The 25,779-nt window shown below is 46.7% G+C and overlaps 1 protein-coding gene across 1 annotated transcript in view; it reads left to right on the top strand.

The window, feature by feature from the left end:
• ATG16L2 (autophagy related 16 like 2) overlaps positions 1 to 23,532 on the top strand; it is a 57,319-nt gene extending 33,787 nt beyond the window's left edge. The window contains exons 12-18 of the mRNA XM_082219343.1: positions 718 to 789; positions 2,713 to 2,833; positions 4,041 to 4,146; positions 14,628 to 14,777; positions 16,670 to 16,717; positions 17,663 to 17,764; positions 21,230 to 23,532. Coding sequence (XP_082075469.1) covers positions 718 to 789; positions 2,713 to 2,833; positions 4,041 to 4,146; positions 14,628 to 14,777; positions 16,670 to 16,717; positions 17,663 to 17,764; positions 21,230 to 21,317 — 687 coding nt within the window. The 3' untranslated portion in view covers positions 21,318 to 23,532. The remainder of the gene's footprint in view (positions 1 to 717; positions 790 to 2,712; positions 2,834 to 4,040; positions 4,147 to 14,627; positions 14,778 to 16,669; positions 16,718 to 17,662; positions 17,765 to 21,229) is intronic.
• Positions 23,533 to 25,779: the final 2,247 nt, after the last annotated feature.

Genomic DNA, 25,779 nt, shown 5'->3' with positions numbered 1-25,779 from the left:
ATTGTTACAAAGCAATGCACAATTCAGACAGCCTACCTCCAGGTTAAACAAGCATTCTGTTCAGACTTAAAGATAGGGATCATTGGTTCTTGCAACCACTGATAAAAACTTCACGACTGCTAATGTTCTAGCGTTTGTCCGGTCTTCCAATAGGAACCTGACATAGTGAGCCTCTGGTTTTCCCGGGAAAGGTACCAGCAAGGGTAATATCAGTTCAGCCCTGGCTTGCAAAATCAAAATCAAAAACAGTGGCCATTGCCATTTTGTTTTCCCCCAAAGTCCCTGTTCCAAGGTGCTTTCTGAATTTTGGGGAATTCAAAATGGTTGCCGCTCACTGGCAGCTACCATGATAGTGGGGGGCAGCTGAATATATACAGAGACCCCACACGCTTCTGCAGAGTGGGCAGTGTTTAGTCAGCAGCTTATTTTTCTATTTTACTGAGTTCAGTATCTCTTCAAAGAAAAAGTAGTGACTGAAGCAGACTTGCTAAAAATATATATATATTAATGAGGCTGGTGCAATTCTGTCCGTCCCGGCTTTTAATCCTGGACTACTAGGGGAAACATTTTTTTGTGAGTTGTTTCGGTTCAGCCCCACTTGCCCGTCTTATAGCTCTTGAAACATTCCCAGTGGCAAGCCAAGTCCCACAGCCAGGGCAGAGCAGAGTTGGCTGGTCTGATTCCTCTCCAAACTCTCTCTTTTTCTGTCCCCGGCAGGGATTTCACATCTTGGCGGCTACATACAACAATGCTGCTCAGCTATGGAAGGTTGACGACTGCCGTTTCAAGGTGAGATCAGCTGGGTTCCTTTCATTTACGGCGGAGGGGTGCATTTGTGCGATGGGAAACTATTAAGCCGGGTTTGAGGGACGAGGAAGGAATCTGAACCCACTCTTTATTGTGGAATTGGAGCAAATGGCAATCCATGGGAAAGCTGAATTGCCATTTGCCCCAATTCAGCTGCCGAGATCGGTTTTTCAAAGTTTACAAAATTGTGCCCGGCCTGGAGAAAAAAGATAGAGAAAAGTTTTCCTCCTAAAGATAGAGAAAAGTTTTCCTTCCTCATAACGCTAGAACTCATGGGCACCCAGTGAAGCTGAATGTTGGAGATAAAAGACAGGACAGTACTTAACCCAGTGCATGGTTAAACTATGGAACTCCCTGCCACAGGAGGCAGTGATGGCCACCAACATGGATGGCTTGAAAAGAGGATTAGACAAATTCATGAAGGAGGAGAGGGCTGTCGATGGCCACTAGCCAGGAGGGATATGCTCTGCCCTTTCAGATCTGGAGGCAGCAGGGATTCTGAATCCCAGTTGGTGGAAACCACAGGAAAGGAGAGTTGCTCTTGTGCATAAATTCTGCTTGTGTTATTTATTTATTTATTGAATTTTTATACCGCTCCATATCCAGAGGTCTCAGGGCGGTTCACAGAACAAAATCAAAATATAAAACCACAATATATTTACAATCAAAATAAAAACAGCAACCTAATAACAACCCCCCTTTTTTAAAAAAAGAACCACATTTTAAAAGGGCATAGGATGTCAATCAGGTCAATCAAATGCCTGGTTGAAAAGGAACTTTTTATGGGGAGCCACTGCAGAGAAGGCCCCGTTCTTGTGTTGTATATACACAAGGTATCAAATGTGGTGACAGTAATAATAATACAGCAAATCAACAACACCACAAACTGGCTTATAAGTATAAAACTAAATTTACTAGAATAATAACTAGAATAGAGATAGACATGTAACCATTCAAACAACAAACATACTAAGGTGCCATGTGCAAGACAAAGCCTGGAGATACTGTAAACATGGAGTGGATAAATGTACAACTCTATCTTAGCAAGTTACATGTGCAGTAAACGTTATACAGACTGGATAAATGAACCGTTCAACAAATAGCGTTAAGTCCAGTCACAGAACGGCAACCTGGTGCCGCCACAACGGCGAGGGTAGTGCACTGGAGAATATGAAAAAGTTCTCCAAAGATTGAACTGGATGAGATGTTCTTCAACGGGTCTTGAGTTGGAAACACAAAGCCGTATGCATGGATCAAATAAAATCAAAGCCGCCACCCTGGTGAGAATAACGCAAGTGGGCAAAAGGAGACCTGTTCTCCGGATATATTACAGGTTTCGCTACACGCTTCATCAGTCCGAAAAGCCAGTCATACAAAACAGTTTGCTCAGGATAAAGAAAGTATTCAAAAGTATTCTTGAGTTGCCACTCTCTGGACCAATCAAGGAGGAGGCACAGGAATGGGGGCCTCACAAGATGATCTCAGGGTCTGGGTAGGTTCATATGGGGAGAGGTGGTCCTTCCGTAATGGGTCCACTAGGTGGACTGTTGGCCTAATCTAGCAGGCTCCTCTTAAAGAGCCAGTGTGGTGTAGTGGTTCAGAGCGATAGTCTCGTAATCTGGTGAACCGGGTTCGCTTCCCCGCTCCTCCACATGCAGCTGCTGGGTGACCTTGGGCCAGTCACACTTCTCCGAAGTCTCTCAGCCCCACTCACCTCACAGAGTGTTTGTTGTGGGGGAGGAAGGGAAAGGAGAATGTTAGCCGCTTTGAGACTCCTTCGGGTAGTGATAAAGTGGGATATCAAATCCAAACTCTTCTTCTCAGAGCTTCCATTCTTGGTGTCCGATAGGAGGAGCACTGAAAAGCAACTAATCTCTTAACGCCCCCAATTCTTCTCTTGCCTAGGAGGTTCTGACGGGGCACACGGACAAAGTGACGGCTGCCAGGTTCAGAACCACCCGGCACCAAGCTGTGACGGGCAGCCGGGACAGGACAGTGAAGGAGTGGGATTTGACCAAAGGGGCGTGTAAGTGATGGCCATCTCTTCCTGTGGGGGTGGGGGGATGGGGGGCCTTGATCCAGCAGCGCACTAAAGATAAGGTAAAGGGACCCCTGACCGTTAGGTCCAGTTGTGGCTCGGGGGTTGCGGCGCTCATCTCGCTTTATTGGCCGAGGGAGCCGGAGTACAGCTTCCGGGTCATGTGGCCAGCATGACTAAGCCGCTTCTGGCGAACCAGAGCAGCGCACGGAAACGCCGTTTACCTTCCCGCCGGAGCGGTACCTATTTATCTACTTGCACTTTGATGTGCTTTCGAACTGCTGGGTTGGCAGGAGCAGGGACCGAGCAACGGGAGCTCACTTCTAGGTTTCGGCAGTCCGTAACCCAAAAAAGTGCAACCTGAAGCGTCTGTAACCCCGAGGTATGACTGTATAGGATGTAGATCAAGTCAGGCAAAGGAAAAGGAATGTTTTTGCCTGGTGCCTAAAGGCTTATAGTGAAGGTGCCAGGAGCACTTCCCTTGGAAGAACATTCCGCAGATGGAGCCACTGCAGAGAAGGCCATGTTCTCGTGTTGCCACCCTCTGAACCTCTTGAGGAGGAGGAGGCACACGAAAGAGGGCCTCAGAAGATGATCTCAGGGTCTGGGTAGGTTCATATGGGAAGAGGTGGTCCTTGAGGTATTGCGGTCCTGAGCCATTTAAGGCTTTATAGGTCCAAAGCAGCACTTTGAATTGGGCCTGGAAACTAATTGTTAGCCAGTGCAGTCGGACCAGGATGGGTGCAATATGCTCAAACCGTCTTGTTCCGGTGAGCAGCCTGGCCGTTGAATTCTGCACCAGCTGAAGTTTCCGAACCGTCTTCAGAGGCAGCCCTAGGTATAACGCAGTAATCTAACCTTAAGTTTATCAGAGCATAGAAAACAGTAGTTAGACTATCCCTGTCCTGATAGGGGCATATCTGGGCCACCAGCCGAAGCTGATGGAAGTCACTCTCGGCCATTGAGGCGACTTGAGCCTTAAGCAACAGCAAAGGATCCAGGAGGACCCCCAAGCTACGAACCTGCTCGTTGGGGGCAGCGTAACCCCATCTAGAGCACGTAACCTCTCGGCCATCTGGTCTGAGGAACCACCCACCAACAGTACCTTAATCTTATCTGGCTGCATGCCGGCTGTGTAGTCCTATCCAGAGGCTCATCTCCTTTCCCTGACACGACTGTATGCCTTTTCTGGCAGGCTACAGAACCATCGACGTCTTCTCCTATTGCAACGATATTGTGTGTTGCGACACCTTCATCATCAGTGGACATCACGACAAGACCATCCGTTTCTGGGACAGCAGGTGAGCCCACCCAGCAGCCAGATGACGATGCAACCAGGCTTGCGCCTTGTCGTTTGGCGGGGCCTTTTCAGTTGTGGCACCAATATTTTTTTCATTACGTTATTTCACTTGGTAAAAGCTGCACACCAGCTGATGGTTATTTTTTTTTAAAAAAAAAATGCATCAAAATGGTTTACAAAGAGAATAAAACAATGAATGCTTGGTAAAAGCAACTGAAATGATAAAATCAGCAGTAAACTAAAAGCAAGCATTCTACATGTCTGGCTAGGCTTTGTCCAACCAAAAGTGTTTTAAGCAAGGGCCAAAAAGAGAACGGTGATGTCAATAGGCAGGGAGTTCCAGAGTGTCATACTGAAAGACTGATTTCTTTGAAATGCAGAACCGCTGTTATTTGGTACTGCTGGTTTCTGCATCTTGCCCTGTGTCTTCCCGATGAAGATCTAGGCTCCATCTTCATGCTCTTCCTTCCTTCTTGTCGGAATGAGGGGACTGAGGACTCCCTCTCCATTCCCATATTTCTCATTGCATCTGGTCGGCCCGGGAAGAAATAGATGCAGGTCTAGATGGGTCTTCATTCTCGTCCAGCTTCAGAGCTCTATTTATTTTCAGGTTTCCCTGTTTATGATGCATCTGATGCTCTCATCCACAAATAATAATAATAATAATAATAATAATAATAATAATAATAATAATAATGTATTTATACCCCGCCCATCTGGCCGAGTTTCCCCAGCCACTCTGGGCGGCTCCCAGTCGAGTGTTAAAAACAGTACAGCATTAAATATTTAAAACTTCCCTAAACAGGGCTGCCTTCAGATGTCTTCTAAATGTCTGGTAGTTGTTCTCTTTGACACCTGGTGGGAGGGCGTTCCACAGGGAAGGCGCCACCACCGAGAAGGCCCTCTGCCTGGTTCCCTGTAACCTCACTTCTCACAGGGAGGGAACCGCCAGAAGGCCCTTGGCACTGGACCTCAGTGTCTGGGCTGAATGATTAGGGTGGAAAAGCTCCTTCAGGTATACTGGACTGAGGCTTTAAAGGTCAGCACCAACACTTTGAATTGTGCTCGGAAACGTACTGGGAGCCAATGTACGTACTGGGAACTTATTCTATAATACATTTGTTAGTCTTCAACGTGCCAAGGCTCTAAAAGGTAAAGGTAAAGGATCTCTGTACAGTTAAGTCCAGTCAAAGGCGACTATGGGGTTGTGGAGCTCATCTTGTTTTGGGGCCGAAGGAGCCAGCGTTTGTCAACAGACAGCTTTCCGAGTCATGTGGCCAGCAGGACTAAACCGCTTCTGGCACAGCAGAACAGTGTGACGGAAACCAGAGTGCACAGAAATGCCGTTTACCTTCCCACCGGAGCGGTACCTATTTATCTACTTGCACTGGTGTGCTTTCGAGCTGCTAGGTTGGCAGGAGCTGGGACAGAGCAATGGGAGCTCACCCCGTTGCGGGGATTTGAACTGCCGACCTTCCGATTAGCAAGTCCAAGAGGCTCAGTGGTTTAGACCACAGTGCCACCCTCTATCCCTGCACTGCCTCTCATTTATTACTGCTGCTGTCTTTGTTCTCGGCTGGGTCAAAGAGTGGTTTGGTGCTGTTATTGTTTTTTACCATCATCGTTTATTTGTCTGCCGCCTTTCCATATTTAAAACTATGCTAAAGGCAGCTTACAACATGGAAACATGGGCATAATTACAAAACTATAAGCAAAGTAGTCATAAGCAATAAATAAAATCAAAAGCTAAACAATCCCCACCTAAGTCATAATAAGATATAAAAAAATTACTATCGGTAACAGCAAAATTAACACCTCTGGTTCTTGGGCCAGGCTTATTGAGTTGTTTATATTCTCAGGATCATGTGGAGCTCTTTAAGCTGAATTGACCAATCCAGCACAGTGGGAAGCGGAGGAATAACCTCATCTAAGATTAACCCGTTCAGGTCCCTCTTTCTCTTCCTTTTCAAGATAATAATGAGTAATTTTACTCTGTCTCCTTCTGGGGAACTGATTAACGGGACTGGCATGTTTCCCAGATCTTTACAGATCTTTCTAGTACGTACCATAGTAAATATAGTTGGTTATCGACGGTTTGGTGAAGTCAATTATCTCCAAATATGTTGGCCTTGAATTTACAGGGCCAGAGTCAGTGCCATCCAGCAGAAAAAAAACACTTTGGGGGTTCACTGTAGCTGCCACTTGGGCTCGCTGGCAGCTCTGACGATTAGGGTGTTTCTCTTCCTTAATTTATAGCTTGTATCTTATAAAGTTTGACACGACCTTTCGTTTGGCAGTGCCTGGCTCAACCCAGCCCAGCCCAGCTTTTTGCAGCCTCACAATATGGGGGAGTTAGAGCAATAAAATAACAAGATAAAACAATATTAAAACAACAAGACGCAGCACTAGAGGAAGCACTAAAAAAAGTTTAAAAGTACAGTGGTACCTCTGGATGTGAGCGGGATCCGTTCCGGAGCCCCGTTCGCATCCTCAAGCGAATGCAACCCGCGTCTGCGCATCCGCAGGTTGCAATTTGCCACTTCTGCGCATGTGTGTGACGTCATTTTGACCATCTGCGCGAGCGGCGAAACCCAGAAGTAACGCATTCCATTACTTCCGGGTTGCCGTGGAGCACAACCCGTAAATGCTCAACCTGAAGCAACTGTAAAACGGAAGAGAGGGATAAAAACAAGCACTGAGGGTTGATTACAGAGCAAAAAACTTGCCTTGAAATGAGCCTTAGAGCTGAAGATCCTCCTTCCTCCATTTTCCTCTCGTAAATCACTGCTTATCACCTCCGAAATTAAAACCTGACCCCTCAAAAAACCTCCCTAAGCAATACCCCTAACTTGGAATTCCTGAATTGCAAGGGGTTGGACTAGATGACCGCTGGGGACCCTTCCAACTCTGCAAGTCTCTGAGGGCCGCAAAATCTCTTCCCTTCCCCACCAGCCTCTTAACAGACAAGCAACAGGTTGCTGTTACTGCTGCTGCTATTTCCGTGCCTCACCTTCCCTATTTATAGCTGCTGTCCTTTGACGGGCTTGTAGTGCGTGTGACCCCCCCAACCGCCTCTCCTTTGTTATGGAGTTCTTGTTCTGTGAATCAGGAAGGTTGGGGTGCTAGTGGATGTCCTGCTGTTTTGCCTGCATCCCTATGAGCTCAGAGTGCCATTCTCACAGAGGAGAGAGATCCTTAACTGAAAAGAAAAGGTCTGTGTGTGGCAGCCTCAGAGCCAGGGAGATGCTTTTGTTGTTTAGTTGTTTAAAAAACCTTTTAACCAAGGAAACAGGAACTTTTCCAGCAAAACCTCCATAGAAATGAATGGGAGACGCACCAGAACATGATTTCTTTACAAAATTGATGTACAGCTTGATCGTAAAAACAAACAAACCTCAAAGTGGTTTACTACCCGAATTTGTCAGGTTTACAAAAAGAGTAAAACAACGCAACTGTTAGTAAAAACAATCAAAACATTCAAAAAGTGAATTCCAAATGCCATTAAAATTGGAATTTATTTTTATAAACAGTATATTAGGTTAAGTTTGTTTTTGTTGTTGTTTAGTCGTTTTGTCGTCTCCGACTCTTCGTGACCCCATGGATCAGAGCACACCAGGCACTTCTGTCTTCCACTGCCTCCCACAATTTGGTCAAACTCATGCTGGTAGCTTTGAGAACACTGTCCCACCATCTTGTCCTCTGTCGTCCCCTTCTCCTTGTGCCCTCCATCTTTCCCAACATCAGGGTCTTTTCCAGGGAGTCTTCTTTTCTCATGAGGTGGCCAAAGTCTTGGAGCCTCAGCTTCACGATCTGTCCTTCCAGTGAGCACTCAGGGCTGATCTCCTTCAGAATGGATCAGTTGGATCTTCTTGCAGTCCATGAGACTCTCAAGAGTCTCCTCCAGCACCAGAATTCAAAAGCATCAATTTTTCGGCGATCAGCCTTCTTTATGGTCCAGCTCTCACTTCCATACATCACTACTGGGAAAACCAGAGCTTTGACTATATGGACCTTTGTTGGCAAGGTGATGTCTCTACTTTTTAAGATGCTGTCTAGGTTTGTCATTGCTTTTCTCCGAAGAAGCAGGCGTCTTTTAATTTTGTGGCTGTCACCATCTGCAGTGATCATGGAGCCCAAGAAAGTAAAATCTCTCACTGCCTCTGGGAGATGCTGGGGGCCTGCATTTCATCTGCCCAGCTACCAGCCCTGCCTCTTCCATTGCCGCAAAGGGATATCGTTCCCGGAGACTCTAATTCAGTGACTCCCAATTAGCTGAGTACTACAGATCCCCTGTTTTCCAAAAGCCAAGCTATGGACTCTCTACTTCTGAAGATGTGGATATCTCTGCAGTAGTTTTTGTTCCGTTAATGGTTCCACAAAAACCCTCCAACATGTTTCAGCGCAAAACCCAGGGCGCTGGAATGTCATGGGGAGAAAGAGGGAGGGAGGAAAGCACATTCCTCATGTCTACCAGCTTTGGGATGTCCAGAATTACTATGCAAATTATCTGAAGAAGTGTGCATGCATACGAAAGCTCATAACAATAACAAACTTAGTTGGTCTCTTTTTTTAATTTTTATTGATTTTAACATATAAATTATAAAATGTACCACAAAACTTATGATTTATACAATCTTTTTAGACTTCCATCAGCACTTCTGATGATCCACCGTTTTAACCACTTCTTATGCATTTCTTAACTTTATATTGCCTTTACATCTCTTAACAAATCATCCTTCCCCTTCTCCAATTTTGCAATACTTCCAATAATAAGTAGTCCGTAAATTTACTCGAGTCTTCCGTGAATTTATGGTCCCACCAGTTTCGAATCCTTCCTGTTAGTTTATCTAGTTCTGCATAGTCCATTAACTTCATTCTCCATTCTTCAATCATTGGTAATTCTTCTTGCTTCCATTTTTGGGCCAGACAAACTTAGTTGGTCTCTAAGGTGCTACTGGAATAAAAAAAAATTATTTTGTTTCGACTACAGCAGACCAACACGGCTGCCTACCCATATGCAAATTATGTTAATGACATGCAAAATAAGTCCACTAATTGCTTGCAGCTGTCTGGCTATTAATATGTTTGTACTATGTAATCCTCAGTGTTAAATAAACTTCCTGGTGTTGTTGTTGTTGTTTTTAAAATCATTATTATGCATCATTCCTTAATTAATTCATTCTTTTAGATACCACTTAATGCCAAAACAGGTGTCTAAGCGGTTTATAAAAAAAACCAGTTCCGCAAATGTTAAAGTAAAAACCTGCAATTAAAATACGCGCAGATAGAAGAAATTCCATGAAAACATTAAAATATAAGCATCTGTGATTTAAAATATGCAATAAACCAACCTTATGAAAAACAACACAGCAATTTAAACAGGAGACTTTGGTCCAGAGTACTTGAACCAGTAGGGACACCCCTGGAAACCGGCAGAATGCCACTCCAGATGGGGCTCTCATATTTCAGCAGGATGTTCAATGACGACGTGGTTGTTGGCTTTTTGCAGTATAGTAACGCTGCAGAGAGCTTGCTGGGGAGATCATGCATTAAAAAGAAAGGACTCAAAAAGTACTTAAAGGTTTTAATAAGAAAAACAAAAACTCCATTTACACTAAATACATCAACAAACCAGACCCAACCACCAACCCATCCCCCAGGGTAATGGGAGAGCTAGGTGCTGCTCCTTATATACTCTACCCAAATGCTGACACGCCTTAATCAAATACAACTCAGCAGCACCTGCTACGTTTCACAGCTGTAAAGCTGGGTCTCGTTATCTTGCTCTGGCCCTTGCTCCGGCCCCTTAAAGACATACACATGGAGTGGAACAATGATGAACCTTTACATTTAAAGAAACCATTCAACATTTCCCCTGCGGTTCATCATTGTGAAACAAAAACATAAAGCATACTTTGTACATGTTTTTCATGTGTAACCTTTGGAAGTGCTTTAGTAAAAATGTCCGCAATTTGATTATCACCTGGAACATATTTAAATACAACCATTTCATCAGCAATTAGTTTTTTTTACAAATTCTAAACGTAATCTTAAGACTCTAGTGCGCTGTGTATTGGTCTCTGAACACAGGATAGCAAGTCCATTCTGGGAATCAAGATAAACTCTTACTGGTAGTGTTACTTGCATTTGTAGGTCTGCAAATACTTGCAGATACCATTCTACATCACGAGTGGCCTGAACGCATGCACATAATTCACTCTCTGTTGTGGAGAGACAAATAATGGTTTGTGTCTGGGACTTCCATTCAAATGGACAACCGTTGTAACAAAACACCATACCAGACACACCCCTGCAATTATTTTGCTCCACTGCATGAGATGCATCACAGAAAATTTCAAAACCTTTGTCAATACTTGATGTAAACTGCAACCTATAATGTTTGGTATGTTTAAGGTACATCACCACTCTCTTAAGAGCAGAGAAACATTGTGTAGTGGGCTTTTCCACAAATTTTGCCAGAAAGTGAAAAGCATAAGTTATATCTGGTCTTGAGATTCTTTGAATGAAATTTAGCTTGCCTATAGCAGAACGATACAAAGTTTTGTTAGGAAATGGCTTATCTTCACCTGTAAAGGTGAAACCACACACCATAGGCGTTTCCTTCCCATTTGCATTTTCTAAACATAGCATTTCAACAAGATCATCAATTTTTGCAGTTTGATGAACCAGAAAAGATCCATTTTTGCCTTTCTCAATTTGCATGGATAAGTAATTTTTAGCTATGCCTAATTCCACCACATCAAATTTCTTCTGTAACTGTGAAACTACCTGTTCATATTCCTGTTTAGTTTTTGTAGAAATTAACACGTCATCTACATACACACATATTTTTGTTACAGAGTTTGCCCTTTCCTTTATAAACACACAATTGTCTGCCTTTCCTTGTGAAAAACCAATATCTAGCAATTCTTTTGCTAAAGTTTGGTGCCAATTCCTTCCACTTTGGTGCAGACCATAAAGGGATTTATTTAATTTGCATACCAAACCTTCAGCAGCGTCTATGCCTTCAGGGACACGCATAAATATTTGTTCTTTTAAATCTGCAAACAAATATGCAGTTTTTATGTCTAGGTGATAAACAGAATGTCCACGTTGTGATGCATCTTTTAACAAAAGCTTAACTGTTTCATATTTTACACTTGGTGAATAGCACAAATCATAATCTTCGCCTGGAATTTGTTGAAAACCCTTAGCAACTAGTCTTGCCTTGTACTTTACAACTTCATTTTTGTCATTCATTTTAACTCTATAAACCCATTTTGAATCAATAAGTCTCATATCTGGGGTTTGTGGTACAAGAGACCAAGTGTTATGCTCTTTTAAAGAAGCTATCTCAGAGTTCATAGCTTTATACCAATTTACAGCTTGGTGCTTAGGTAAATTCTGAACGTCACTGTAGCTTTTTGGTTCAAAAACCACCTTATTGGCATACACAGTATTAAAATGTTCATCTGCAAATCGTTGTGGTTTCTGCCTCTTTCTATCTGAACGTCTCAGTCCGGAAGGAGAGTCAGACTCCTCAGACTTAATGGGACTAAGTGAACTACTAGTTTCAGGTTGTAAATCATCATTGTCAGACTGAAGAGGTGCCTGTAGGCTAAGCTCACGGTCAGAAAACTCAAGAGAATCTAACCTCCCCTCAGGTGCCTGTGACTTTAAATCCTCAAACAAATTATCAGATTCAACAGGCTTTTTGTCTTTTTCCATTAATTCAGAAGCACCATTTCCTCCTGCTGCTGCTTCTTCCTCTTCTTCCTCAGTATCATTTATACCATTAGTATCTTGGAAAACAGCAACTCCATTCCAATTTACAGTTTGTATCATGCTTCTGGTAATATGAAATTTGCCAGTTGCTGGTATGTAAATTCTGTACGCCCCCTGCTGGTAGCCCATTAATTTCCCCTGAACACTACGCTCACCCAATTTCTGCTTAGCAGGATAATGCATAATTACATCTGAACCCCAAATGCGTAGGTATTTCAGATTAGGGCGTTTTTTAAACAGCTTCTCATAGGGGGTGACATCTAAACCAGAATGGTAACTGCGATTTCTAACATAACAAAAGGCATGGAGCGCTTCAGCCCAAAAGACTTTGGGCAGATTAGCATCGTGCAGATAAGTTTTAACCCCTGCCTGCAGGTCACGCTGCACAACTTCAACAAGCCCATTTTGCCAGGGACTTCGGGGGCAAGATAACTCATGAGTAGTCCCCTGCGCTTCCAGGAAATTCTCAAAATCCTCAGAGACAAATTCCCCGCCCCGGTCAGAAAACAGGTTCTTAATAGGTTTGTTAAAGTGTGTTTTTACCCAGTTGCAAAAAACCTTGTACTTCTCAAATGCTTGGGACTTCTCAGCTATTGCATAAGTCCAACAATATCTACTATACTGGTCTATCAGGGTAAGCCAGTACTTTGAACCTCCTAATGATGGTGGGAGTGGCCCAACTAAATCACAATGTACACGCTCAAATGGCTCAGTTACTTTCCTATCTGAGCACCTACCCTTGCGTGCAACCTTAATCTTATTCTTGCAACAGGATAGACATTGCATGAAGAATTTGCATGGTTTTAAGTTGAGGCCATTGACAAAACTCTGTGTCTTAATTACATCAGCAAAATTCAGGTGTCCCAGAATTCTGTGCGCCATGTGGACACACCCAGAATGTGGCCTTACATTCCTCAACCCCTGGCTTGACTGTGCTGCTCTGCAATTTATAGATGATTGTGAGTAGGTGCGAAAATACAGTCTATATAAACCATCAGATTCCCGGGCATACAATAGACGTTTGTTCCCCTCGAAAAACTCACACATTGACTTTAAGAAACACACAGTTATGCCTTGACGAGCAAAGCACCTTACTGATAATAAATTGTCCACTGACGGGCAGTAAATGCAGTTCGCTATTGTAATGTTTAAAGAGTCAAGTTTAACAGTACCCCTGCCAAGCGACTGCAGGACTTGTGAATTGGCTAAATGTACATTACCAATTTCCTCTTCGAAAGAAATAAACAAGCTTCGATCATTGCAAACGTGCTGCGATGCTCCTGAGTCAATAACAAAAGACTTCCACTTGGCATCTTTAACTCTTTTACGATCTGTAGTCCGAGCGTGAAAAGCTCGCGGCTCGTTTCTGTCTCTACTATACGATGCTGGCTGCTGGGCTGACGACCGTGACTGACGAACAGAAACAGGCTTGGGAGTACTTTGCTTTCTTTTGGATCTGCAGTCCCTTGCAAAATGTCCTTGCTTATTGCAGAACCAACAACACTTTGCAGCTTTAAATGCAGTTGTATCACCACAGGTTTGCATATGGTGTTCCTCATTCTTTCTGGAAACAGGAGTGCTTATGGCACAAGCCTCCCTTCTATCCAACTCGCCTATTAATCTTGCCGTTACCCCTTCCACAGTTAATTGTGCTGGTGGAACGGCAGATATCTGGCTAGCTATACCATCAAAGTCCTCATTAAGGGAACACAGGATGATAAAAACATACTGAATATCAGGTACCTCCATGTCCCTTCGAATTAAATCGCCGCGTATTGCCTCCAGACGTCTCAAGTGTGCTGCCAAATCACCACCAGGCTGCAACTTCGTCTGGTACAACTGCTTGAAAAATGTCAATGCAGACGCTGACTCTTTTCTAACATGCACTGCTGCAAGACTGTCCCACATTTCTTTGGCAGTTTTCTTATTTCTTATATAGACTACTTGCTGGTCGCTGACTGCCAAATTAATTATCGCCCTGGCTTTTGCATCTCCTTTCGACCAAGCATTAGTTACAGGGTCAGGAGGGTCATCAGTTACATAGGTCCATACTTCTCTAGAGGTCAAAAGCGCCTCCACCCGAAAAGACCATAAACTATAGTTCTCATCTGTTAGCTGTGGGAAGACCAGAGCCTTCTCAGCTTCAGGAACCCGGTCAACCATTCTGGAACTCTTCCAGACCCACAAAAACAACGCTAACAGGAGAAGGAGTTTTCAAACCTTTCTCAGAGTCCAAAAATATGCAGTCATCCACTCAGCAGCTGGGCCCATAACCAAAGATGTTGGCTTTTTGCAGTATAGTAACGCTGCAGAGAGCTTGCTGGGGAGATCATGCATTAAAAAGAAAGGACTCAAAAAGTACTTAAAGGTTTTAATAAGAAAAACAAAAACTCCATTTACACTAAATACATCAACAAACCAGACCCAACCACCAACCCATCCCCCAGGGTAATGGGAGAGCTAGGTGCTGCTCCTTATATACTCTACCCAAATGCTGACACGCCTTAATCAAATACAACTCAGCAGCACCTGCTACGTTTCACAGCTGTAAAGCTGGGTCTTGTTATCTTGCTCTGGCCCTTGCTCTGGCCCCTTAAAGACATACACATGGAGTGGAACAATGATGAACCTTTACATTTAAAGAAACCATTCAACATTGGTAACTCCACAATGCGCCCTGCCATCTTCTTCCCCCAGAGATCCCCGCTGCACACAGGTGATCCCTGTGGAAGGCAAGGTGACCTCCTTGAGCATCAGTTCCGATCAGATGCACCTCCTGAGCTGCTCCAGGGACAACGCCCTCAAAGTCATCGACCTTCGAATGCACAACATCCGGCAGGTCTTCAGGTGAGGAGCCAGGGACCGGGGGCAGGGGGGCGTGGCGGGCACCTGGGCAGCACCCAGCCAAATCAACAGGAGGTCAGGCTTGGACATGGGAGGGCTCTCTCTCTTTGGCGATCCCTCGTAGCCGAGGAAGACTGTCTTCCATAAACACGGTTTTAACAATGAGTCCATAAGTGACGCTGGAGGCCAATTCTGGATCCACACATCCTTCCACAGTGGAGACCTTGGTTTCCAGGCGGGAGTTGATCCCGGTGTGAATTTGCCAAGCGTGCCTTCCTCTTAGCACGTTTCTCCCTTGCATCCTGAGTTCGAGTGTCTTCAAAGCCCATGACACCTTTGGTAAAGGCTGTTCTCCAACTGGAGTGCTCGCAGGCCAGTGTTTCCCAATTGTTGGTGTTTATACTACATTTTTTTATATTTGCCTTGAGACAGTCTTTAAACCTCTTTTGTTGACCACCAGCATTATGCTTTCCATTTTCAAGTTCGGAATAGAGTAGTTGCTTTGGAAGACGATCATCAGGCATCCGCACAACAGGACCAGTCCAACGAATTTGATGTTGAAGAATCATTGCTTCAGCATTGGGGATCTTTGCCTCTTCCAGTACAGAGCCCATTAGGCTCAACTATGCCAGCTGCCCATCACCTTGATTCCAGCCTCAGTTCCCATCTGTAAAATGGGAACATTGTGACCCATCTACATAGGCCTGTTTTGAGGTGGAATGTGACAAGGGCTGCATCCAGACATTTACCAGTGTTGGGATGCCAGAGCTGAATCTGTGCAGGATCAGGCCTTCCGTAAGACTTTCAGGATCATGTAGGTTTCAGGTGTGCATTCACAACATGGCTTGCTTGAACAGGGGGGAATCTTGCATGCAGATAAGTGCCACAGATAAGATGAGATGAGATGATGAGATGAGATGAGATGAGATGAGATGAGATGAGATGAGATAAGATGATAAGATGCTGCCCAGCCACTCTAGGTGGCTTCCAACAAAAGATTAAAAATACATTACAACATCGGTCATTAAAAACTTCCCTAAACAGGGCTGCCTTCAGATGTCTTTTAAACGTCAGATAGTTGTTTCTTTCTTTGACATCTGATGGGAGGGCGTTCCACAGGGCAGATGCCACTACCAAGAAGGCCCTTTTGTGACTCCTTCAGACCAGCTGCTTGGCAGGATGTGAAACTCAGATAATAGCATCATCGGATTTGAGTATGACCACAGGAACTGGCTCAAAAAACGAGAGTCCTCTTCAAATTTAATGGCAGAACTACACAACATGAGGGTACCAGGAAGTTCCAGCCCTGCATGATCCTGATTGTGCTCATGGAAGAAGGGAGACCATTTTCAGAGAACCATCAGGCTTGGAGGAGAGTTGATCTTCGCACCCCCTCCCCTTCCTTGCAACCCCCTCCCCATCTCTGCATCTGTAGCTGTGAGTTCAGCACGTTCCTCTGCCAAAACAACGCGTCATTCATTTCACCCCAACTCAAAACTGAACATGGACCTATCAGGTTGAGAATTAAAGTTGCTGGCAAGATATTTTGCATCCAGGACTCAGCTATCAGCATCAGGGACTTCTGCCTTCAAAGAAGAGGCCAGAAGCACCCAAAATATTCTTTAGCCCAGATTGCAGTTGGAGTCGGAAAAGAATTTCTGGTTTCTCCTTGGTTTGAGGAAAGAGCTCAGCCTGTTTCCAAACCAAACCCGCAGGCAGGTTTCTAATTTCTGTTCCTAACAGGGATGGATTTTTAAGATCCTTTGGTTATCGGGTATCACAGGGAAATCTGACCAGGATGTAAGTCACTGAAATGTGTGAACCTGGATGAGATATCTCACTTTCTGTTTGCACGGAGTTGTCAAGGCTTCACGATCACCTTTTTGTTTCCATAGGGCTGAGGGATTCAAGTGCGGTTCCGATGGGACCAAAGCAGTATTCAGGTGAGTCTCTGGCACTTTGGAGTAAACAGGTAAGGAGATCATCCAGCTTTCCCCAGCCAGCTTGGTAACTTTCAGATGATTTTCACTACAACCAGTGCCGGATTTACGTATAAGCCAAACAAGCTATAGCTCTCTTGGGGGCCACCAAAAAATTTAAAGGAAAAATACACCTAGATGTTCATTTCCAAAATACAAGATAAAACACAAATAGAATAAAACCTACATACAGCAACAGTGCTTTATGTTGTGTAGGCTCCTATGATATAAGTCATGGGCCCCGCCTGCTATCCTGCTCCCTAAAATATCACTGGTTTGTTCCTTTCTATATATAAAGGGACACGGGTGGCGCTGTGGGTTAAACCACAGAGCCTAGGGCTTGCCAATCAGAAGCTCGGTGGTTCGAATCCCCGCGACGGCGTGAGCTCCTGTTGCTCGGTCCCTGCTCCTGCCAACCTAGCAGTTCGAAAGCACGTCAAAGTGCAAGTAGATAAATAGGTACCGCTCCGGTGGGAAGGTAAACAGCGTTTCCGTGCGCCGCTCTGGTTCGCCAGAAGCGAGTTAGTCATGCTGGCCACATGACCCGGAAGCTGTACGCCGGCTCCCTCGGCCAGTAAAGCGAGATGAGCGCCACAACCCCAGAGTCGGCCATGACTGGACCTAATGGTCAGGGGTCCCTTTACCTTTACTTTTACATTCTGCATGGACTGGCTACATGGCAACATGTGCAAATGGCTTTAGATACCTGTCAGGTCCATAAATTACCATCTAGCATATATTCAACACAAAAAACAGTGACAATTTGTTGTTGTCAAAGGACAGCTGGACACATAAAGGGCTCCATTACCTTCGGTAGCTTAGGACCTCATCAAAACTAAATCTGGCCCTGGAACCAGGTATCCCTCTTCATCCCACTGATTGACAGGCGTTCCTTCCCTCTTTCTGCAGCCCCGATAAAAGCTATGCCCTGGTTGGCTCCACAGACGGCGCTCTCTACCTGTGGAACATGGAGACGGGGAAGCTAGAGACCAGCCTGCCTGGAGTGCACAGGTGAGAACCTTCTAGGGGTTGCAGCACGCCAAAATCCGGATTTTTTGAAAAAAGAGCCTCTCCCTTTTATCTCAGGCTGTCATTTCCCCAACACACTTAGCTTTAACAAGAGTACAGAACCATGCCATCTGCCGAAAGGACGCTTACGTGCATTTAACGTGCGCGATTCCAACTGTGCTCTTGAAGGCAGGCTGGTGGAATTTGTGCAAGTCAAATTATCCAAGCAAGGCAAAGAGCTTAAAAGGTCACAGAATCACAAAGTTGGACGGGATCATCCGAGATTCATCTAGTTGTATCCCCTGCAATGCAGGAATATGGAGTTGTCCGATACAGGGATCAAAACTGCAACCTTGGTATTATCAGTACCATGCTCTAACCAACTGAGCTATCCTTTGGGGTTACCCAGTGCTTAATAGGTCTCTGCTTTGCTTGGATGATGCGACTGGCATGATTTGACTTGTGCAATTTCAACCAGCCTGCCTTCAATGCGCGAGGCCCACTCGGTGCGCCTCGAAGGCCACTGTCCCCTAGGAAATCTCTTTCCTGTCCTGGCACTGCGCACAGCTGCAACCTGGCCCCACTTAGCCATCCTAGAGGGAAGCGTGACCGCTTGACTATAAAAACAACCTCAAAACAAAAGCAATAAAGTTATCAATAAGAAAAACGAACAGCGAGATAATGCAAAACTTTCACAAATGAAAATAACCATCGGCTCAAAAAATTAAAGCACACATTGACTTTCTAAATATCCAGGTAGATCTGTCTAAACAAGAATGTTATTAGTGGGCACTGTAATAAGTACAGCGAAGATGCCTGCCTGACATCAAGAGGCAGGGAGTTCCACAGCCACATGGCGGGACGGGTGTTTTGCAGCGCCTGTAGCAGTGCCTGTTCTGCCGGTTGAAGTGGTTGAGTCGCCACATGCGGCGGGAGGCGATCTCATAGGTAACCTGGTCCCAAAGTGTTAAGGCAGTGGCTCCCCGTCTGTGGAATGCTCTCCGCAGGAAAGTTCGCCTGGTGCCTTCATTATACACGTTCAGGCGCCAGGCAAAAATGTTCCGTTTTAACCAGGCTTTTGGTTGATCTTATCGACATCCTATGCCCTGTTAAAATATGGTGGGGTTTTTTGGCGGGGGGCTATTGGGTTGTTGTTTTTATTTTTACTATGTATTTTGTGGTTTTAGATCTTGATTTTATTCTGTGAACCGCCCTGAGACCCCCAGGCGCTGTGGTCTAAACCACTGAGCCTCTTGGGCTTGCTGATCAGGTCGGGCGGTTCAAATCCCCGCTATGGGGTGAGCTCCCGTTGCTCTGTCCCAGCCCCTGCCAACTTAGCAGTTTGAAAGCACACCAGCACAAGTAGATAAAGCAGTGTTTTTCAACCACTGTTCCGTGGCACACTAGTGTGCCGCGAGATGTTGCCTGGTGTGCCGTGGGAAAAATTGAAAAATCTGAAAGATATATATATATATTTTAAAAAGTCAAATTTTCGCCCACTAGGCGGGCGCTGGACTGTGTCCACCCTATTTTCCATCCATCCTGGGTGGGGATCAGATCGGATGGGATCGGATGAGAGCGGGCAGGCGGTCCGCTCTCATCCGATTCCCCATAGAGAGCAGCGAGGCTCTGACATCTCCCTCTCCGCACACAGTGGTGGTGTGCCTCGTGATTTTTTTCATGAAACAAGTGTGCCTTTGCCCAAAAAAGGTTGAAAAACACTGAGATAAAGAGATACCGCTGCGGCAGGAAGGTAAATGGTGTTTCCGTGTGCTCTAGTTTCCATCACAGTGTTCCGTAGCACCAGAAGCGGTTTAGTCCTGCTGGCCACATGACCCGGAAAGCTGTCTGTGGACAAACGCTGGCTCCCTCGTCCTGAAAGCAAGATGAGCTCCACAACCCCATAGTTGCCTTTGACTGGACATAACCATCCAGGGGTCCTTTACTTTTTTTTTTGCCTAGAATTTGTGGACATTTGTGATATAGGGCGGTATATATATAAATAATAATAATAATAATAATAATAATAATAATAATAATAATAATTGTAAAGGTAAAGGGACCCCTGACCATTAGGTCCAGTCGTGGACGACTCTGGGGTTGCATGACTAAGCCGCTTCTGGCAAAGCAGCGCAGCGCATGGAAACGCCGTTTACCTTCCCGCCAGAGTGGTACCTATTTACCGTATTTTTCGCACTATAGGACGCACTTTCCCCCCTCCAAAAATGAAGGGGAAATGTGTGTGCGTCCTATGGTGCGAATGCAGGCTTTCGCTGAAGCCTGGAGAGCGAGAGGGGTCCGTGCGCACCGACCCCTCTCGCTCTCCAGGCTTCAGGAAGCTATCCCAAGTCTTGCAAGCCCGGCGGGATGTCCCGCGGGCTCGCAAGGCTTGCGGGCAGCAGCCTGCACCCAAAAGCTGGGGACAGCGGGGAGGCGCAGCGCCGCCACCCCGCTATTCCCCGACCCGATCTGGAGGCTGGGGGTGGGAGAAGCAAGCCTGCTTCTCCCCCCCACCAGCCCCACAACCTCTCCACAAGCTCGGGGGAATAGCCCCACAAGCTCGGGGGATAGGGGGATGGCGAAGCGCCGCCATCCCGCTATTCCCCGACCTGATCTGGAGGCTGGGGGGGGGAGAAGCAAGCCTGCTTCTCCCCCCCACCAGCCCCACAACCTCCAGGCTTCAGGAGAGCCCCACCGCCAGCCCCACAAGCTCGGGGGACAGCGGGAGAGGCGCAGCGCGCCCTTCCCGCTGTCCCCCGACTTGTCTAGAAGGCTGGCGGGGGGAGAAGCCTGCTCCTCCCCGTCGCCAGCCCCGCAAACTCGGGAGACAGCGGCAGGGGCGCAGCGCGCCTTTGCCGCTGTCCCCCGACTTGTCTAGAAGGCTGGCGGGGGGAGAAGCCTGCTCCTCCCCGTCGCCAGCCCCGCAAACTCGGGAGACAGCGGCAGGGGCGCAGCGCGCCCTTCCCGCTGTCTCCCGACATGGTTTGGAGGCTGGCGGAAGGCTTCCTCCTCCCCCAGCCCCGCAAGCTCCCAGAGCGATGCCAAAGCTGCGCGCAGCTTCGGCATGGCTCTGGGTCCCGTTCTGGGGGAGGGGGAAGCTCGGGCTTCGCCGCCCCAGCCCCGCGCCTGGCGGGGGGGGATAATTTTTTTTTTGCCTTTATTCCCCCCCCCAAATCTAGGTGCGTTCTATGGACCGGTGCGTCCAATAGTCCGAAACATACGGTATCTACTTGCACTTTTGATGTTCTTTCGAACTGCTAGGTTGGCAGGAGCAGGGACCGAGCAACGGGAGCTCACCCTGTCGCAGGGATTCGAACCACCGACCTTCTGATCGGCAAGTCCTAGGCTCTGTGGTTTAACCCACAGCGCCACCCGCGTCCCTTAATAATGTAGCATCCACTTAATATGGTCCAAGGAGTGTGATATGTCATTATGGTGCGTCTCTCTTTTCCTTCCTTGTGCCTCCAGCTCACCTGTGAACGCTGTGGCCTGGAGCCCCTCTGGAGCCTACATTGGGAGTGTGGACCGAGGCAGGAAGGTGGTCCTCTGGAGCTGAGCTTTCGCCCTGTGGCCACATAGAGAGGAGAACAATTTCAGGCTCCTGTCTCCCTCTGAGGCTACCTGTGTCTGTTGCTGCTGGTCTCTGGGCTCAAGAGAATGTCCAGGGACGTCACAAGTCTCTGGGCTCGCTCCCCATGTTCAAGTAAGCACAGACTTGAACTGTCTCCAAGCAGCTAGAACAGGAAAGGAAAGGGTTGGCCTGGCATACAACGCCTTTAGGTCCGAGAGAAGAGGCTTCGGCCATCACGGAGGGTCTGCAAAAGGCAAGGCAGTTCCCAGCTTTTGCCTGCAGACTTTTGGTAGCTGAGACGGCTTTGCAAGAGAAGTGGACAAATTTGAGAGCAATCATTGGAACCTAATCATTGCTGGAAATAATAGCTATACAGTGGTACCTTGGTTCTCAAACTTAACCCGTTCTGGAAGTCCATTCCAAAACCAAAGCGTTCCAAAACCAAGGCGTGCTTCCCCATAGAAAATAATGCAGAATGGATTAATCCGTTCCAGACTTTTAAAAACAACCCCTAAAACAGCAATTTAAAGTGGATTTTACTATCTAGAGACCATTGATCCATAAAATGAAAGCAATCGACAACGTACTGCAGTCACACAATCTATCAGTCATTCAGTAGCTGAACAGTCACAGAAACAAAACAAAAAAGCTGCAGAAACAAAAACGCAAAATAAATACCAAAAACAGACAGACCTCATCGTAACACTCAAATCAGAAGCGTAACACTCAAAATGGGAGCACATTCGGCTTCTGAAAAATGTTCGCAAACCGGAACACTTACTTCTGGGTTTGCAGTGTTTGGGTTCCAAGTTGTTTGAGTTCCAAGGTGTTTGAGAACCAAGGTCCCACTGTACTTCAAAGTTTACTGCAAGCTGCCAGGAGAACTTTGTTGCCGGGCAGGAAATAAATATGGTTAGCAATAAAACAAGCAAACGGGCATCCTTCTCCAGAGGCAGACTACCTCTGAATTGTAGGTGCTGAGGACAAGGAAGTGAAGAAGGTGACCAGCCTCCTGCTTTGCATCCGAACAGCCACTTTTGGAAACAGGATGCAGTTCAAGATCGGAGCCAGCAAGCCAAAAGCAGGTGTAAGCCTCTGAGAATAGCCACACCTCCCTTGTGAGTCTTCCATTCCACTATAGTTCCAGCAAGTCAGATGCAGAGGTTGGGCTCCATGACCTTTAGTGGTCCCTTCCTAGCCTGCAATTCTGTGATTAAGCAGCCCTTTCCCCCCTTATGTGCCTGGTGGCAGCTGGAATGGCGTGCCAGGTGAACCCAGGTCCAATCCCCCGAGGCAGTTCTGATGTCCAGCTTCCCAGCTGGCTGAGAACCATTGATTCACTTCTCGGGCCACTTGGGCCAATCCCAGGCTCCGATGCTTGGGGAAAACACTCCTTGAAGAAACCGATGCCCTTGGAACTCCCTGCCACAAGACAGGGGAGAGAAGCCTGTGGGAGTTGGAGAGCAATCAGATGGCCTTTATATTGGGTGATGGGAGACGGAGCGACAGATGATGGAGCACTTTGTCCTTAGGGAAGGTAACTGCAGACAAAGAGAGTACTGTAACAGACTACACATTTTTCCAAATTTTGAAATGCAGTTTTCAATTTTTTTAAAAAATGAGAAAAATGTATGTGGGGTGCTTTTTTTAAAGAGGGGTGCTGAGAAAGCATGTAGCTCTTTTTGTGTGTGTGTGTAAAATCCACAGGAAATGGGACAGAATAAAGATTGAGCACATGCAAAAGTGGCATGGAACAGAACTAAGCTGGTCAACAGAGCTGCAACTAGAAGCTGGTAGAAGGTCCTGGCATCTCTGTTCAAAGCGCATGGTGCCTCTGCTGCAGGCCTGGGAGAGCTTCTTGATGAAGAAAGGCAGTCCTGGGCTGGCCGACCATGAGAGACCACAAGATCCTAGGCCCGTGTCTACGCAGAACACATGCTTTGAGTGCAGAAGGCCCCATGTCAAGTCGTCTCTAAATAAAAAATGGATCTTGGGCAGTAGGGCAAGGAAAGAGCGCTTGCCCAAGGCTTTGGGGCTGCTGCCAGCCAGAGCATGCAAGACTGGGTTAGATGGGCAAAACCTCTGACTCAAGCATCCAAACACTGCATTTCCTGACACCTTGATTCTCCCCGTTTCTCATTTTTCCATAGTTCAGCACATTTCTGGATCAGTGTGCGATTAAAAGAAAGAGTAACCCAAACGTGTGTTTTTTCATTTAATATTCAGGTTTCTGTATGCAGTTTTGCCTAATGAACATATTTTTGCAAACAAACGCAGTACATCATGTGGCTGGAATGTAGCCTCCTGTGCAAAGATAAGGAGTCAGATCCCTTGCTCCACCCACCTCTGGCCGTTGGGGGGATGAAAAAGCTCCCCCACCCCCTGATATATTGCTAAACAGTAATCATATTACCTGCCCCAAACCAGCAGCTTCCGGGTGGGTTTAGAATTCCGAATGTGTAATTCCAATATTTGCATCTGCTCTGCATGCAGAAGGTTTTGGGTTCAAATCCTGCATCTCCAAGAAGGGCTGGGAGAAGCAGTCAGTGCAGGCATTGCTGAGCTGAACGGGCCAATGATCTCATCCCGCAGTTTCCTATTCATTTTATTTAATCGGGTTTAGATACTGCTTAATCATCACAACTGGCAGCTTAAAAAATAAAATACATGTCAACATTCCATGCCTGGGTAAGGTAGCCCGAACAGAAAGTATTTTCAGCAGGTGCCAAAAACAATACGGTGAAGGGACCTGCCTTAATATAAATGGGCAGGGAGTTTCCAGAGCGGAGGTACGGCTGCATTCTTTCTTCCCACCCTGCATATTCACAAGCGCACACACTCTCTCTCTCTAACCCCCACGACATGCTATTTGCAGCTGGGCTCACTGGCTTGAGTTACGCACTTTGGGGTGGGCCTTTGCCCTTGCGAAAGGGCTGGAGTCTTGGCCTGCCCTGTGTTCATTCAGGGTCTTCCATCACATCCTCATTGCTTGGTTTCAGGGAAAGTGCAAAAACAAGAAAGCTTTATTGACAGAATGAGAGTGCTTCTCACAGACTCCACTGGGGAAGTTCCTGCCCACGTGTCTGGATTTCAGACAATATCAGAAGGGCAGCAGCAGGCACCTCAAATCCTGAGGCATGAACAGGCAGATGCCAACCTTTAGCGGCCGAGTCTCTTACTCTCAGGTTCGTGGGTTCAAGCCCCACCATGGGCGAAAGATAATAATAATAATAATAATTTATTATTTATACCCCGCCCATCTGGCTGGGCTTCCCCAGCCACTCTGGGCGGCTTCCAAAATAATATTAAAATACTGTGATACATCAAACATTAAAAGCTTCCCTAAACAGGGCTGCCTTCAGATGTCTTCTAAAAGTCTGGTAGTTGTTGTTCTCTTTGACATCTGGTGGGAGGGCGTTCCACAGGGTGGGTGCCACTACCAAGAAGGCCCTCTGCCTGGTTCCCTGTAACTTGGCTTCTCGCAGTGAGGGAACCGCCAAAAGGCCCCCGGAGCTGGACCTCAGTGTCCAGGTAGAACAATGGGGGTGGAGACGCTGCTTCAGGTAGAACGATGGGGGTGGAGACGCTGCTTCAGGTCTACTGGACCGAGGCCGTTTAGGGCTTTAAAGGTCAGCACCAACACTTTGAATTGTGCTTGGAAACATACACAAAGATCCCAGCATTGCAGCCGGTTGGAATTAGATGACCCTTAGGGAGGACTGCCACCTGTTCTTTATAATACAGGATTGTCCCATATTTCAAATGTCAAATTTTACATCCTGTATTGATAGCGTTTTCTCCTTTATTTCAGGTCCCCTCTCTCCCCCAAGTTAGGGGTCATCTCCAAATGCATGTCTTTGAGAGGCTGTGCAAAAGCCCATGTATTTAAACTCTGGGTTGCCAACCACAGACAGATTTACACATTCACGTGTGTGTGCTGGCATGTGTGTGACAAATTCCAGAGGGCCAGGCTGCAATAGGCTGTAATGGATTGCTTTGAAGTCACTTCAGCACCAGAGGAAAAAAATATCGCCCCCCCCCAACCACCCCTCCCAGTCCTTTATTTGGCCAGGACCGAGTTAGCAACCCTCCTCTCGGGTCCCTCCCAGCTCTACGATCCTACGCATCTCCCCCCCCCCCATCTCCCTTCCTCCAAAGCCAAAATCCTAGCAGCCTGCCAACCTCGCTCCACGCGCCCTAACCCAGCGCGCGCTCCTTTCCGCGCCGGGGCACCGTGTGAACGCTGTCCCGAAGGCGCGCCGCGTGTCAAGATCAGGCGGGGACGAGCCATCCTTGGGATTGGGTTTTTGTTTTGTTTGCCGGCTCGGCGGTCTGCCGCTGGTGACGCGCGCACGGAGGAGGGGAATCCGGGGCGCGCGCCTGGGCTGCTGCTTGGCGGCGCCTCCTCCTCCTCCTCGCGAGCGGCCGGTCCCTACGCGGCGGCGGC

This window comes from Podarcis vaucheri (genome assembly GCF_965113315.1).
Source record: "Podarcis vaucheri genome assembly, chromosome: 4".
NCBI classification, from domain to species: Eukaryota; Metazoa; Chordata; class Lepidosauria; order Squamata; family Lacertidae; genus Podarcis; species Podarcis vaucheri.
Note: the sequence above shows the minus strand (reverse complement) of the source record. Positions and strands in the feature narration are given on the sequence as shown.